Here is a 15868-nt window from a genome sequence, read left to right as displayed (position 1 = left end):
CAATGTAAAACACCCCTATAAATTTTGTTTCTACCTTTGGCTCCTCTGGAACTTTGCTTATTTTGCCAGCATGCAGTTTGTTTACATGCTCTGTTCCTGGTTAGGCAGCTTCCTGGGCTTTTTTCCAACCAAACCCATGATGCATTTTACTGTCCTCGCAGCCAGAGCTAGCCCTGTCCCCAGCCTAAGTGTCCAGCACCGTCCTCTGCACACTCATTGGCTGTTAGTATCTGCCCCACCACGGACCTCTATCATTCATTCCAGCATTGGGATCCAAGGGGTAACATTTCTCTTTGTGGAGAGTGACATGTTAAGCATGCCAAGGTGAGGAGACTTTTAAGCTGCAATGTTCCTCTGGGGGAATATGCAAATTGTCTCTTCAGTGAGGAAGAGGACTAGAACTCTGCTACTTCCTATAGGTGGCAATAATCCTAAAAGTCCATATCGACTCTCTAAGGAGCCTTGTCACATGACTTAGGATAAAAGCCAGAACCAGAATCTCAATTTGCAGACACTGTGTGTTTCAGGGTACTGCCACTCATCAGTGTACAGTGTGAGATCTGGTTTGGCTGGGTGAGAGGCGTCTTACTCGGATCCAAGGGGTAAGGCTTCTCTTTGCGAAGAGTGACATGTGAGACGCCTCTCACCCAGTCAAACCAGATCTCACACTTTGCACTGATGAGGGGCAGTACCCCGAAACACAGTGTCTACAAATTGAGATTCTGGTTCTGGCTTTTATCTGAAGTCATGTGAAAAGGCTTGTTAGAGAGTCGATAATGATTTTTAGGATTACTACTTTCTATAGGTGGCACTAAAGTTCTAGTCCTCTTCCTCTCTGAAACAATTTGCATACATTCCAGCACGGGACGTGACAGAGTAGTGATCCTGGGAAGTGCAGCACCGATCACCATCAACGCTGTGGAGAAGAGGGACATGCCCATACCTACCAATTTTGATAAAATAAAAAAGGGACATATACTGAGGCACGCCGCTGCCATTTTCATGTATAGTGGATAACTATCAAACTTGGTACAGCCCCTTTAATGGTCAGGAGCTACTTTCGGACTGGGACTACCATGTGGCTGATATTTTCCAACACTAGCAATGTGGTAGTGCCAGCCACAAGTTTGCACACACTGATTAAATAGTGGTATCCATTTAAATGTGCCTACATTATAATTTATCCCATATAGCAGGGGCCGACACTGACAGTAAAAGGAAATCACGTCACTTGCCCATTAGATCACATCACATAAAGTTCCTGCCTTCTTGGCAGATAAGACATTGGCATCCCGATAGCTACACTCCATTTCTGATACGTCCCGCCCACATCATGTCCTTTTAATATGAAAAATCTATAAATAAAACTTCTGGATGTTTTCCAGGACTTACAAGGCTATTGCTCCCTAGCACAGAATTGTCCCTTCTTCCCTGTGTCCCTGCCTACAATAGCAACATAGCATCAGTGCCCACTCCTCAGTCAATATCCCCTCTGTTGGGCCACTAGGTCTCTCTTTCCTGTTCTGTTCTCCTGTCCCTTGCTATACAACTGCCTCTCATATATACACCCCCCCTCTTCTTGCTTTCTTAGCAGGCTTGCCTCCTGTGTTCCTCCCCTTCTCCTGCAGGGCCAGATTCTTCTACTCCACGCCTGCTCCTCCAGCAGCCTCCTCCCCAATAGTACAGGCGATGTTGGCATAGACAGTGATCGGCTCGTGCAGGAGATGATGTCATGTGATCAGGACACTGAGGAGGCCGACTGCACAAGTGCCAGAATCGACAGAAGCAGGAAGCAGGGGAGGGTCTGGCCGAGACTGGGGGCGGTGTCTGTTGTGATATTATGTCCAGTCTGTGTCAGACAGGAAAACTCTAGGCAGGGTGTGAGCAGCTCCTCCAGAATCAGAGAGCTGCTTATATGCCGAAGAGAGGTTGCTAGGCAACAGTTCAGAATCCTGACAGTGAGTATATTACAAACTGTCAGCATTCTGCAGCCTAGATACCAGGGCTGTGGAGTCGGAGCCCATTTTGGTGGAGTCGGTATAACATGGACCGACTCCGACTCCTAAAATATATAATGAATTGGGTACAGTAGTTCAATGCAGTTTGTGGGGAATATTTTTTTCATAAGAATTTGGGAAAGTTATGAAATGTCCTATAAATGTCTGTCCTATTCCTGATCTAAGGGTCTAGACTTTTAGCCGAGATTAATCTGTGCTACAGTAAATTTATCACTTAAACATGAGCCATGTAGGAGTCAGTCGGAGTTGGAGTCGGTGTCATGGAAATTGAGGAGTCGGAGGTTTGGCTTACCAATTCCACAGCCCTGCTAGATACACACATTAAATATATAAAAAGCCCGGACAACCTCTAAGTGATGTAAAGAAGGAGTGATCAAGTCTTTTCAAAGTCTCACAACTATTACAAGTGTGTAGTTGTATGTACATCTTCATATCTGTAACAACATTATATAGAACTCACCGATTTCTCGATTTAAGATTTTCTCTTCCCTATTGCCGACAGGCTCAATTACTTTGAGGAACGGTTGGAACAGCCTAAGGTCACACAGACGGCGGGTCTCATCGAAGAACTCTTCTCTTTCAGCTTCTTGTGTAACACTAACAAAAATATAAGAGGACTCATCCTGGAGTAAGTGGTGAAGAGGGTACTTCCGGGCTTCTTTAAATAACTCATGCTTAATGTTCACAAGCGTAGCCTCACGAAGGCACTCTAATGTCACCATCATTCCATTTGGGAGTAAACAATCCACCAGTATCCTGGGGGGCATTAAGTGGATCCCCCATAGTTCCCCGGAAGAAGGTCTTGGTGGCATGATTGCCAAGCTAGACTGATTATCTCTCTAGGAGAAAACTATCAGCACAACATGCATCCTGCATATGGAACCTGGAAAGAAAAGGAAATATAGAACACATTAAATACACCACTGTAGCAACTCCCAAACCACAAAAAAAGGAAAACTATAAAATCTTAAAGCGGTGATATTCCCAAGTAGAAGGGGTCTATTTTACTATCGCCGAGGTCAAAAATAACTTTCAGTTTTGACCTTTTGACTAAAGTTTCCAATACAAGGAATTTCCAGAAATAAATGTCTGAAAGCTGAGCAACCAGAACCCAACTAAGACTACATCCACACATCCGTGTGAGGGCTGTTTAATGAACGGACAAGCACATTGTATGGATCTGTATGGGTCACACATTTGGGCTGTGACATTCAGAGCATGTCCTAATTGCAACTTGCACATTAAAATCCACGTGGATCAAATAAACATGGATGAAGAACGAAAGACATCCTTTTAACCTCGGTTTTCCAAAGATGACATGAAAGAAAAATAGCCCATTTTACATGGATGTAAAAAAATAAACAAACCTGAATGGATAATTATCTGAACAGCAGTAATACAAATTTATTTTTTACTTTAATTATATAAAGTTTCTATTTAATAGAACATTTCTAATCTTTCTCAAATGAATCCAGGGTTTCAGTAAGTTGGGAAAAGGAGTTATCTATGTGTCCATTTCTTCATTAACACGGACAGACATGCTGCCGATGAGTACAGGGAAAGTGACAATAGCCATGCTCACAATGTAACATCATGAACTATCATGTGAATAAAATGTTAGCAGGAAAGCAATCACAAGAATTGTCAGGTTTCGAGAGAAATAAGGCTATAAAGGATATGGTATGAATGTCGGTAAACAAGTAAATCCTGTTTGCAAATACCATACTGCAACCCTGGTGAGCGTTTTCATGTTACTTCTACAATAATCACATATACTTTCTACTGATCAGATAAGATTCTACCACTGGCATAGCCTCTTAAGATCAGATATAGCCTTCTTGCTATTTTTTTTTTCTTAATAAAAACATGAAAAAAAAATGAAAAAAAAGTATAGATCCATCACTAAAGAAAAAGTAGAAAATATTTTCCGAAAATACAATCTTACTGGCAGCAATGTATGACAATGACAAGCTTCTGTATCCATGTTCTAATGTTGACGCACGTCTCACCATTACTGCCAGGGGGGCAGTACAAGCACTGATAACTGATTTGTCTATAGAAATTCAGTGAATTATAAGACAAGAATGCGCTAAAACAATAAGTAAACAACCGGCGGAAACTCCTGGGAATTTACAGGGAGTTCCCCGAGTCACGTTTAATCTATGGCACAATAAGGCAGAAATTGTTTTCTTCAGAGAAGCACATTCACCGGCTGTAGAGGTCAGTGATGACAGACATCGCAGAAGTGCAGCAGCGATTAGCTGAAGTAGAAGTAGTTTTACCTCATTAAACGCTGTTCACAGTTTGTGGTGTGTAAGGATCAATGATATGCTGATAAAGTAGTAATCACTCAGAAAACGCTCAAAAAGACACCCGGGAGTCTTCTGAGCCCTCTCACTGACATTTATTGTAAAATACAGAGGGTCTTCCAAGCGGAACAAGACTGAAGAATGGTCAGGTCACTTCAAGAGTTTTACATTGAAATGCTTCTGTCATTTCTTTTGGGCCTTTTCTGAGCACCTTTTCACCTGAAAAAGATCTTGTATGCACCTATCCTAACAAGCCACTGTAAAATCACTGAAGGGGCTGAAACCTTTTCATTCTGTAGACTGCTGGGGATCCCAGAGATTGCAACCTCACAGATTATTTATTATAGCGCCATTAATTCCATGGCGCTTTACATGTTTAAAAAGGGATATACATAGCAAACAAATACAATAATTTGAACAAAAATGAGTCACCGTCTGGTACAGGAGGTGAGAGGACCCTGCCCGCGAGGGCTCACAATCTACAAGGAAAGGGTGAGGATACAGTAGGTGAGGGTAGAGCTGGTGGTGCAGCGTATGGTGAAGGGAAAGTTACTGCAGGTTTTACATTGAACGGTTGTAGAGAGTAGGGGGGATGCACAGGAGAAATCTTGTATACAATTGTGGGAAGAGGAGATAAGAGGGGAGTAGAGAAGGAGATCTTGTGAGGATCGGAGGTTGCGTGCAGGTGAGTACCGGGAGACTAGGTCACAGATATATGGCGGAGACAGGTTGTGGATGGCTTTGTATGCCATGGTTAGGGTTTTTAACTAGAGTCTCTGGGTAACGGGGAGCTAGTGGAGGGATTGACAGAGAGGAGAGGCCGGGGGTTACCTGGAGGACAGGTGGATTAGTCAGGCAGCAGAGTTTAGGATAGATTGGAGGGGTGCGAGATTGTTAGAAGGGAGACCACAGAGCAGGAGGTTGCAGTAGTCAAGGCAGGAGATGATGAGGGCATGCATTTGTGTTTTTGCTGATTAGTGGTTGAGAAATGTGCAGATCCAGGAAATATTTTTGAGTTGGAGTCAGAAGGAAGTGGAAAGGGCTTGGATATGTGGTTTGAAGGAGAGATCAGCGTAAAGGGTTACTCCGAGGCAGAGAGCTTGTGGGACTAGGGAGAGGGGACAGCCATTGACTTTGATACGTCAGATGGGGGGGTTTAAGTGAGATGGTGGAAAGATGATGAATTCAGTTTTATCCATATTACGTTTTAGGAATCTATCAGAGAAGAAAGATGAAATAGAGGACAGACATTGTGGGATTCTGGTTAATAAGGAGGTGATATCAGGTCCAGTGAGGTAGATCTGTGTGTCATCAGCATAGAGGTGATAGTGAAAGCCGTGAGACTATGAGCTGTCCCAGGCCAGCGGTGTAGATTGAGAAGAGCTTGGGTCCTAGAACTAAGACTTTGGGGATGCCGACAGATAGGGGGTGAGATGAGGAGGTAGTGTGTGAGTGGAAAAAACTGAATGTCCGGTCTGTTAGGTATGAGGAGATCCAAGATAGGGCCAAGTCTGAGATGCCGAGATATGAGAGAGTCTGTAGTAAGAGGGAATGGTCTACTGTGTAGAAGGCAGGTGACAGGTCCAGGAGGAGGACAAAGTAGTGTTGCTTGGATTTGGCGGTTAGGTGGTCGTTGATGATTTTAGTCAGAGCAGTTTCAGTCGAGTGGTGCAGCCGGAAGCCAGATTGTAAGCGGTCAAAGAGGGAGCAGGAGGAGAGGTGGGAGGACAGTTCAAGATGGACGTGTTGTTCCAGTGGTTTTTAGGCACAGGGGAAAAGTGATATGGGGCGATAGCTAGTCAGAGAGGATGGGTCAAGGGAGGGCTTTTTGAGGATGGGTGTGATCAAGGCATGTTTGAAGCACGAGGTGAAGACACCAGTTGTTAGTGACAGGTTGAACAGGTGGGTTAGGGTTGGGATGAAGACTGCGGTAAGGTTTGGGATGAGGTGGGACGGGATTGGGTCAAGTTCACAGGTGGTGAGATGAGACTTGGAGAGTAAAGAGGAAAGTTGAATTTCCGTGATGGCGGAGAAGCTGGTTTTGGAGGAGAGTTGAGTAGTTGTGAACAGGGGCTGTGGGGACTTATGGCAAAAGCTTTGCCTTATGTTTGCCACATTCTTCAAGCAGAAGATTGACAAGTCTTCAGCTGAGATGAGTGGAGAGGGGTCAAACATTGATGAGCTATCTTAAGATTAGACCACCAATGATTAAGTCTAGATAAAAAAAAAAAAAACAACAAAAAAACAAGGCCTGGAGTGGAGTGGTGGTGTGTATGTGCGACCATCTCTCCCCACTCAAGCAGAGCACTTCAAAGCCCTTTTCTTGGGAGTATGTAACTTACTAAATTTGGACAACCCTTTCAAAAAACTGCAGTGGATTTGAAAAAAAAGCTGTGTGAAACCACCTTGAATCAGTATATTCTTGCTTCATTCCTTAGGGATGATGGACTAAATGATATGTCATACTACTGAAAACAATACCCTCTGTTTACTTATTACCAGATACTAAGGAGTCAGGTGCTTAAGGAACAGAAACCTAGAAACTGAAGTGTTTGGTGAGTGAAGAAGCAGGTGTGATAGAGAAGACAAAACTATTTTCCATTTTACAGAGATAAATGTGCTAGAACTCCGCTTCAAATAGAACTAAAACTCCTATACATACTATGTAACCACATTTAGATAATTCGACAAGAGTGGCTTTCTGTAAAGAGGGAGGGTGTGATTTGGTAACAACCCCTTCCAACTCGGAATATTTGCCCCCGTTAAAATAAAAACATCTATATTCACCTTTCATGCAGGCGCCGTTGCAGTGGTGTCGGCACTCATGTTCCCGGAGCCCAATCAGCAGCGTGTTTTTTTACATACAGAAGTAGCGGTAGGCACTAGTACACCAATAATCCTACATTTTTTGGTAGCAATCCCATGTGCCAGGCATGAACAATCTAATATGCAAGACATATGCAAATTAGGCTGGAAGTGCACTGGGGGAGTAGCAATGCTCTTGGACTCCTTCTAAATGCACTGACGCCCCCTGTACAAATCCAGCCTGATTTTCATATGGCTTTTACACTACATTTCTTATGACTGGCACATTGGATCGCTCTAAAAAAAAAAAAAAAAAAATATGAATAACCTATTGGGGAACATGCACCCACACAGCCATACTACTACTACTTCATATGTAAAAACGTGCTCACAGGTTTAAGAAAAATAAAACCTTAAAACAGAAAACCCCCAACTAAACAAAGGCATAAAAACAAGTCACAAAAAAACTCATGCTAATATTTCAGATCCCCAGCCAGTCTGTCCATTTCCAGCTGTGTCAATTACGACACGTGACCATTGCAGGAAATTCCTCCAGCTTTCTTTGTTGCCGTTTTTGAACACAGTTTCTTCAGTGCACTTCATGGCTAAGCACCAACATATTAGAAGCCCCATGTTGGAAAAGCTCAAAATAACTTACATGAGATGTAGATGGGCCACTCCGGGTCTGACTACTGATCCTAGCTATTCTATGAATTGGCGTTTCTGCACTTTTCTCTGGTACTGTATATGACTCGCCCCCTGGGCCGTGGGGCACGCGGATCCGGGCGATAGGGAAACGATGGGGGTAGTAGTAGTGGCGGCCCGGTCCCGCGGCTCAGGGTGGTCAGGCCAATGGTAGTCTGCTATGCGCTCCAAATAATGTCCGACTACGCCACCCGTGGATTGCGGTTATTAGGAACCGCCGCTGCAAGGCAGTCCGCTGGGGCTGATGATGGGTGCAGCTGAGGTGATGTGACTCCCCACGGGAAGAGTGCAGCCCCAGGGCAGTGTAGTGGATGGTGGGAGTGATGGTAGTGCGAGTCCTGGTGCTGATAGTGCTGGAGGTGCGAAGGAGCACACAGACAACAAGTTACAGTCCAGGGTCTTTACTCACAGTTCGTTTGTTCCGGGTCACTTCTGTCAGCAGTGACCGCCCGAGCCGTGCTGCGTCCACCAGGTGAGGGGCTCGGTCAACTCCCAGGCAGCTCAGGAGCATGGCACAGGACCCCCTTTTATCCTTTCTCTGGCCTGCCTCACCAGTGACCCACTTTTGTCCAGCTGCCGCGGACTTGTGCGGTTAAACGTGGGCCCCGTCCTCCGCTGTCCTATATGGTGCCTTCCTAGCAGGTTTGATGAGGTGTCGCACCAATAGATGATCACGACGACCGGTCTTTGGCTGAGGGTTGTTTCTCCTCCACCAACTTGGGATCCGGTACCCTTAATCTGCCTGACCCTGCACCCTGGATTCTCGTGGGTTCTTAGGGTCCCTTCCACCTTCTTGTTCCTGAGCCCTTCTGTTTCTCTGTCTCTCCTTCTTTGCAGTTCCTGTTCTGTTCCTTTCTCTTGGAGCTGAGATGAGCCAGAATCTCAGCTCCCCTTCACCTCCTCCTCGGCCTCTCACTAGGCCCTCCTGGAGTAGAGCTCCTACAGAGCCTCTACTCCCTGTCTTCTCCTCTGGCTGAACTGACCCAGAACTAAGATTGTGCCCACCTTTTATACCTCCCTCTGACCATGAGCCCAGGTGACCAGCAACCAATGGGCTCCTATCTACGCTCAGAAACCGCCCCCTATCTGCCCCTACAGCACTGGGTGTTCCACCCCTCCCTCCCCACTCCAGCAGGGACATGGTCGGTCGTGCCTGCACTTATGTCTAGTGGGAGCACCGTTGAGCTGTCCCTCGGAAATGGGGTGTGTGTGCTGCATGCAGCTAACTGAGCCCTGGTCCACACTCCATTCTTACCTGGGAGTGGAATATCACACCTCTGGCAGAGGTGCAATACCCCTGTAGCGGCCGAACCCTCGGGGCGCTACATATACACAAGGCTAATAAGAAACAGCACAGAGGTGGTGTAGGGCGCACACACAAATATACATGATTCTGTTTAGTTGAGCAAGGAGTATATAATGTATGTGCAGGTGGGAGGTACTGTAATATCCACTAGAAGAATACCAATGGGGCAAGCATTTCATTCTCTCACTGATTTATAATAGAACTCCTGGACCAGACGTAGGTACAAAACAGCCCAGAGATTTCTCTGGTTATTACACTATGGATCCATATAATATGGCTCTGTGATAAGGTAATATCCAACAACTGTAAAGGCCAGGAAGGAAACGCCATCCTAAATGGAGCACAGTACCAAAAGCAAATCGGTGAGAACCCAGGAAGAAATGGCTACCAGCAAATCAGGGCACCTGAGCTAATATGACCAGAGTAGCAAGTTACATAACTTACTGTTTAGAACACTTTTAGGTATAATACAACTTTAGTACAAAAAAAAAAAAAAAAAAAAAAAAAAAAAAAAAAAAAAAGGGGGAGCAGAACCTAAACAGGAAGAAAAAGGTAATGGAAATACTACATCTGTTCTGGCTGACTCCTGGTGTGACCCTGGGCAGAGAAAATAAATGATAACTGTCAAAAACAACTCAAACAAAAGACAAGCAAGCAAAATACTACATAGATAACAATATGTAACAACATGCGTCACAAAAATAATAAAATACAACCAATTACAAAAATCCTATAACAAAACAACCAGTAGGTAAAATTAGAAAACCGATAACATGACATGAAAGTATAACACGACAGGTTGGGGGAAGGGACTAATTTCCCTTTGTGATGGACAAGACAAACATTCTAAAATCTCGGGAGACAATACTGCTGTGTGAGCAGGAACGGTGAACGGCATATCCTCAGTCCCTCGGCTTCCTCTCTCACAGGAAAAGGTTCAGGAAAGTGTCCTACCTACAGCTCCAGAGAGGAGAAAATGCTCCTTACACGTAAGCCTTCATTCTCACACAGCTTTCTCAGTGCTTACAGGGCACATCAGAAGGAAGAGCTGTCCTGGAATATGACATTTTAATTATGCGGTAAAGGTGTTCAAGGGGTATTCTCATGTTTGTAAGTTATCCTATATGACAACTCAACAGCTACACTATGCGGGATCACGTGGCAACATTCGTACAGCAGTACTCTTATTCCGTGCAGCGAGTGCTGTATTCATATCAGCGCTATACACCCTCTAATACCCGCTCATGAGAATACACCTTGAACGATATATATATTATATTAGAAGCTGAAATGACGCATGTATCTGGGTGCATAAAATGCATCTTTGTCTCTTCCCTCCATTGGAGTGCTGCTTCCATTCTATATACACAGATACATGTATCTATATCAGCGCTCTGGAGTCAATAGGTCAAGGTTTAAGCTCCAACTCCTATTTTTCCAAAACACACCTTTAGAAATTAATAAAAATGAGGAGTAACCAATTCACTGTAAAAGGTCATAAACCAATAAATATGTTTTAAGCTTCTACTGACTGAAACTTCACAGAAATCTAGATCAGACTCCAACCCCGACCACAGGGATCTGAGTGCAATAAGCTCCTGTCTAGCAGTGCAGGGACTGAGGAGATCTCAGCAGTGTCCACATAGTCACAACCTGCAGGTGATAATCCGGACACAGCCATCACCGAGTGTCACCCTGGCGTCTGCCATTACTGCACCATGACAACCACATCCCCGCTTACTCTCAGGCAGGTGATCTCTGATCCCGGGGCCACAGGCTGCTGACACCAGCAGGGCAGTCAGGGCTCGGTGCTGAGGAGCCACAGGTGCCTCCTGGTCAGCGGCTTGTAGAGGCCGCTCCGCGCTGCAGTCAGTGTCACCTGTAGCCGGCACTGCACACCGGCTGTCACACCGCCATACTAATAGCTGACACCTCACTCCTCTCACCCGTTCCCCTAAGTGAAGCTCCTACCTTCAGACTCCGGGCTCCAATTACTCCAGTGCCCTTACCGAGCTGTGTCCTTCTCCATCCTCCCCCGGTGGGGGTCACCGGGACAGGCGGAGAGCCTCGGCCTCTGGTATCACCGCCCGGTTCCCACTCCTTCTACTCGGCTCGTTTTGTTATTTTTTTCCTCCTCCTCCTCTGCCGCTCCGTTTCCGCTCCGGCTTCCGGCATCCGGTGACGTCACTCTCCGCCTCACACGTTGGGCTCCTTATTTTTTTCTCTTCAAAATCCTTGATACTTTATTTAGAAATGACTTTTGAGACAGTGAAATGTGCGATAGTGTGACTGTAATATTGTGACACTGCAATAGTGGTATTATGTACTAGTGTGACTGCGAATAGTGTTACTGTGTGATGGTGGCAGTGATACTGTGTGGTGGTGGTAATATTACTGTGTGGGGGATTACTGTGTGGTGGTGTTACTGTGTGATGGTGTTACTGTGGTGGTAGTGTTACTGTGATGGTGTTAGTGTGTGGTAGTGTTACTGTGTGATGGTGTTACTGTGGTGGTAGTGTTACTGTGATGGTGTTAGTGTGTGGTGGTGTTACTGTGTGGTGGTGGTGTTACTGTGTGGTGGTGTTACTGTGTGGTGGTGTTACTGTGTGGTGGTGTTACTGTGTGGTGGTATTACTGTGTGGTGGTGTTACTGTGTGGTGGTGTTACTGTGTGGTGGTGTTACTGTGTGGTGGTGTTACTGTGTGGTGGTAATGTTACTGTGGTGGTGGTGTTACTGTGTGGGGGATTACTGTGTGATGGTGTTACTGTGGGGGGGGGTTAGTGTGTGAGTGTTACTGTGTGGGGGGTTACTGTGTGGTAGTGTGACTAATGTGCGCACAATCAGGTTTTGCTTGCAGAAGTTTCTGCAGCGTTTCTGCACCTCTTGGCAGCAAAAACGCTGCAGAAATTCCGCATAGTTTTGATGCATTTTTGCCATGGTTTTTTTCTAATGCGTTCTATGGGAAAAACGCACAAAGAATGGTTATGCTACTTATTTAAACGCACATGAAATTCAGTCAGGAAAAATCCTGATCATGTGCACAGAACTTGCAAATTCTCATAGAAAATGCTGGGAAAAGGTTTGCAATGTGTTTTTGGGGCCAATTCCGCGTGGATTTACCGCATAAAAAAACACACCGTGTGCACATAGCCTAATAGTGTTACTGTGTACTAGTGTGACTATGCCATAGTGTGGTTGCGATAGTGTTACTATAAGACCATGGCCCCACTATCAGTATTTGGTCAGTATTTTTTCTTAGGAGTGGGAGCTAAAACCAAGAGTGGGTGATAAATGCAGAATTGGTGACTTGTTTCTATTATACCTTTTCTCTGATTGTTCCTCACCTGGTTTTGGCTCCCACGCCTGAGAAAAAATACTGACCAAATACTGATAGTGGGGCCGTGGCCTAATAGTGTGACTGTGCGATAGTGTTACTATAAGACAACGGCCCCACTATTAGTATTTGGTCAGTATTCCAACAGTATTGTTCCCAGGAGACAAAACCAGGAGTGGGTGATAAATGCGGAATTGGGGCACTTCTTTCTATTATACCTTTTCTCTGATTGTTCCTCACCTGGTTTTGTCTCCCACTCCTGAGAAAAAATACTGATCGAATACTGACCAAATACTGATAGTGGGGCCGTGGCTTAATAGTGTGACTGCGATAATGTGACTGTGCAACAGTGTGACTGTGTGTCAAGGATGACACCAGAGGGATCACTCAGAATCCCACCGCTGCCACCAGTTGTCAAATATGACACTGGAGGGATCACGCAGAATCCCACTGCTGCCACCAATTTGTCAAAATATTGCAGCCAGGGCGGTCATGCAGATCCACCCACTGTGATCTTTTGGAGCGAACAGCTCTCTGCTGCCTTCTATCCTCCAGACAATTACGCGAATAACCAACGATTAACGGAGGAGGCTACAGGCTTTTTCTACTAATAGGCCAGTTATCGGGAAACTAACAGTGATCGTAAAGTATATATACCTCCGATTCCAACACATGGAATATATGTATATACCCCCGATACGGTCACTGCGAACTCCACGAAAACCCTAGAAAGATTATTAGCTGCCACCACCAGCCTGATAGGTAGCATATGGAAAACCAGGGATTGAAGCTTGAAGAGGGCAATTTGCATATTCCAGGTGCCTTCTGGGAAAAGCGAAGAGTCTCCTTCAGCTAGAAGATCGTTGGGTACAGCCGGGACCAGCTGCTTGGAAAGCAACGCCAAACCGCGCGCCTGACGGCGCGCGAATTTGTTTATCCTAGGGTATCACAAGAAAGAAGACAGACATCAAGTCAGCAGGGACAAGGAGCAGCATGGCAGATGTGACAACCTACATGGTGAGCTGCAACATGTGCTACATGTTCACAGATCGACCAGAAGCTGAAACCAACTTCACCTGCCAGAAGTGTAGACTACTGGCTCTTTTAGAAGAAAAGGTGCGGGGACTGGAAGAAAGAATTGCGACATTAAAACTCATCAAGGAAAATGAAGACTTCCTGGACAGAACAGAAGCGTCACTACTGGTCACAGAAAGTGAAGGAAGCGTCAGGGTACCTCCAGAGGCAGACAAGTGGAGGCAAGTGACCAAAAGAAGCAAGAAGACCATGGAGACACCACCAACCACACAACTGAGAAACAGATTCCAAGGACTTGTGGAGGACGAAGATGGCACACCTAAGGATGAGGAACTACCAGCAAGCAAAAAAGAAAAGAGTACCCAGAAACACCCAGAAGCGACAAGAAAAAGGACAGCCAAGAAGGGAAGAAGAGTGGTGGTGGTGGGAGACTCACTACTGAGAGGAACAGAAGCAGCTATCTGCAGACCGGACATAACCGCAAGAGAAGTATGCTGCCTCCCAGGGGCGAAGATCAAGGATGTTACCGATAGGATACCAAAGCTCATCAGTCCCAAGGATGTCCACCCATTTCTTCTGATACATGTTGGCACCAATGACAAGGCAAAGAAGGACCTACCGACAATCTGCAAGGACTTTGAAGCATTGGGGAAGAAAGTAAAAGAACTGGATGCGCAGGTAGTTTTTTCTTCTATCCTTCCAGTAGACGGGCATGGCGTCAGGAGATGGAACAGGATCCTTGATGTGAACAGCTGGCTGAGACGATGGTGCAGACAACAAGGATTTGGATTCCTCGACCACGGTGTGAATTACCTCTATGATGGACTCCTTGCCAGAGACGGACTACACCTCAACAAACCCAGGAAACACACATTCGCCAGGAGACTCGCAACACTCATCAGGAGGGCGTTAAACTAGAAGAAGAGGGGATGGGAAGAAAAACGCCGGACACGAACATGCAACCAGAGGACATACTAATGAAAGATATGAAGTGCGACAAAGAAGGTCCAAGACAAGATACTTGGAAGGGAGGTAAGAAAATTTCTAATACAATCCACAGGGAGAAGATTGGAACAAAACAAAATCGTGTAAACTGCGTGCTAGCAAATGCCAGGAGCCTGACAAACAAGATGGATGAACTGGAAGCAGAAATATCTACAGGTAACTATGACATAGTGGGAATAACCGAGACATGGTTGGATGAAAGCTATGACTGGGCAGTTAACTTACAGGGTTACAGTCTGTTTAGAAGGGATCGAAGAAATCGGAAAGGGGGTGGAGTCTGTCTATATGTAAAGACGTGTCTAAAGCCTACAATACGGGAGGATGTATGGGAGGGAAATGAGGAGGTCGAGTCCTTATGGGTGGAGATACATGGGGCAAAAAACAATAATAAAATTATCATAGGAGTCTGTTATAAACCACCAAATATAGCAGAAGCCATGGAAAGTCTATTAATGAGACAAATAGACGAAGTAGCAAAAAATAACGAGGTGATTATTATGGGGGACTTCAACTACCCCGATATAGACTGGGAAACAGAAAGCTGTAGATCTCAGAAAGGAAACAGGTTTCTGTCAATTATCAAAGACAATTATTTGTCACAACTTGTGCAGGAACCAACTAGAGGGACGGCCCTTTTAGACTTAATATTAACTAACAGGCCAGACAGAATAACTGAGGTGCAGGTCGGGGGGCACCTGGGAAATAGTGACCACAACATTATACAATTCCACATGTGCTTCAGTAGTTTGATCAGCTAAGAGATGCCCTTCACCTTATAGACTGGGATAGTATCTTCAGTAATAGGAGCACGGATAGAAAATGGGAAATTTTCAAAACAGTCCTACATAGTCACTGTAGAAGGTACATACCTTATGGGAATAAAAGGGCTAGGAATAGGAGGAAGCCAATGTGGCTAAATGAGGAAGTCAAGAGGGCAATGAAAAACAAAAAAAGGGCTTTCGGTAAACTTAAACAAGAAGGCAGCGAGGAAGCGCTAATAACTTATAGGGAAAAAAACAAAATCTGTAAGAAACAAATAAGAATAGCAAAAGAGGAGACAGAGAGACTAATTGCCAAGGAAAGTAAAACGAATCCCAAACTGTTCTTTAACTATATAAACAGTAAAAGGATTAAAACTGATGGAGTTGGCCCATTGAAAAATAACCTGGGTAAAATCATAGAGGGCGATGAGGGTAAAGCAAACCTACTCAATAGCTTCTTCTCCACTGTTTTCACAAAAGAAAACAATTTATCGGAGGAAATGCAAAGTGATAAAGTAAACCCTCCGCTAAATATCACCCACCTAACCCAGGAGGAAGTTCAGAAACGCCTAAATAATATCAAAATAGA

The 15868-nt window shown here is 45.0% G+C and overlaps 1 protein-coding gene across 3 annotated transcripts in view; it reads right to left on the bottom strand.

The window, feature by feature from the left end:
• Positions 1–11347, bottom strand: part of PIK3CA (phosphatidylinositol-4,5-bisphosphate 3-kinase catalytic subunit alpha) — a 57061-nt gene extending 45714 nt beyond the window's left edge. For 2 of the 3 annotated variants that reach the window (XM_073674942.1, XM_073674944.1), the window contains exons 1-2: positions 11115–11347; positions 2479–2901 (exon numbers count right to left, since the gene is read on the bottom strand). In XM_073674942.1, coding sequence (XP_073531043.1) covers positions 2479–2830 — 352 coding nt within the window. In that variant the 5' untranslated portion in view covers positions 2831–2901; positions 11115–11347. The remainder of the gene's footprint in view (positions 1–2478; positions 2902–11114) is intronic. The other variant, XM_073674943.1, reaches the window with a different exon arrangement.
• Between the last annotated feature and the right edge of the window lie 4521 nt (positions 11348–15868).

This window comes from Phyllobates terribilis, unplaced genomic scaffold, assembly GCF_046119375.1.
Source record: "Phyllobates terribilis strain yellow unplaced genomic scaffold, ASM4611937v1 Scaffold_3__8_contigs__length_932513732, whole genome shotgun sequence".
Classification (NCBI taxonomy): Eukaryota; Metazoa; Chordata; class Amphibia; order Anura; family Dendrobatidae; genus Phyllobates; species Phyllobates terribilis.
Note: the sequence above shows the minus strand (reverse complement) of the source record. Positions and strands in the feature narration are given on the sequence as shown.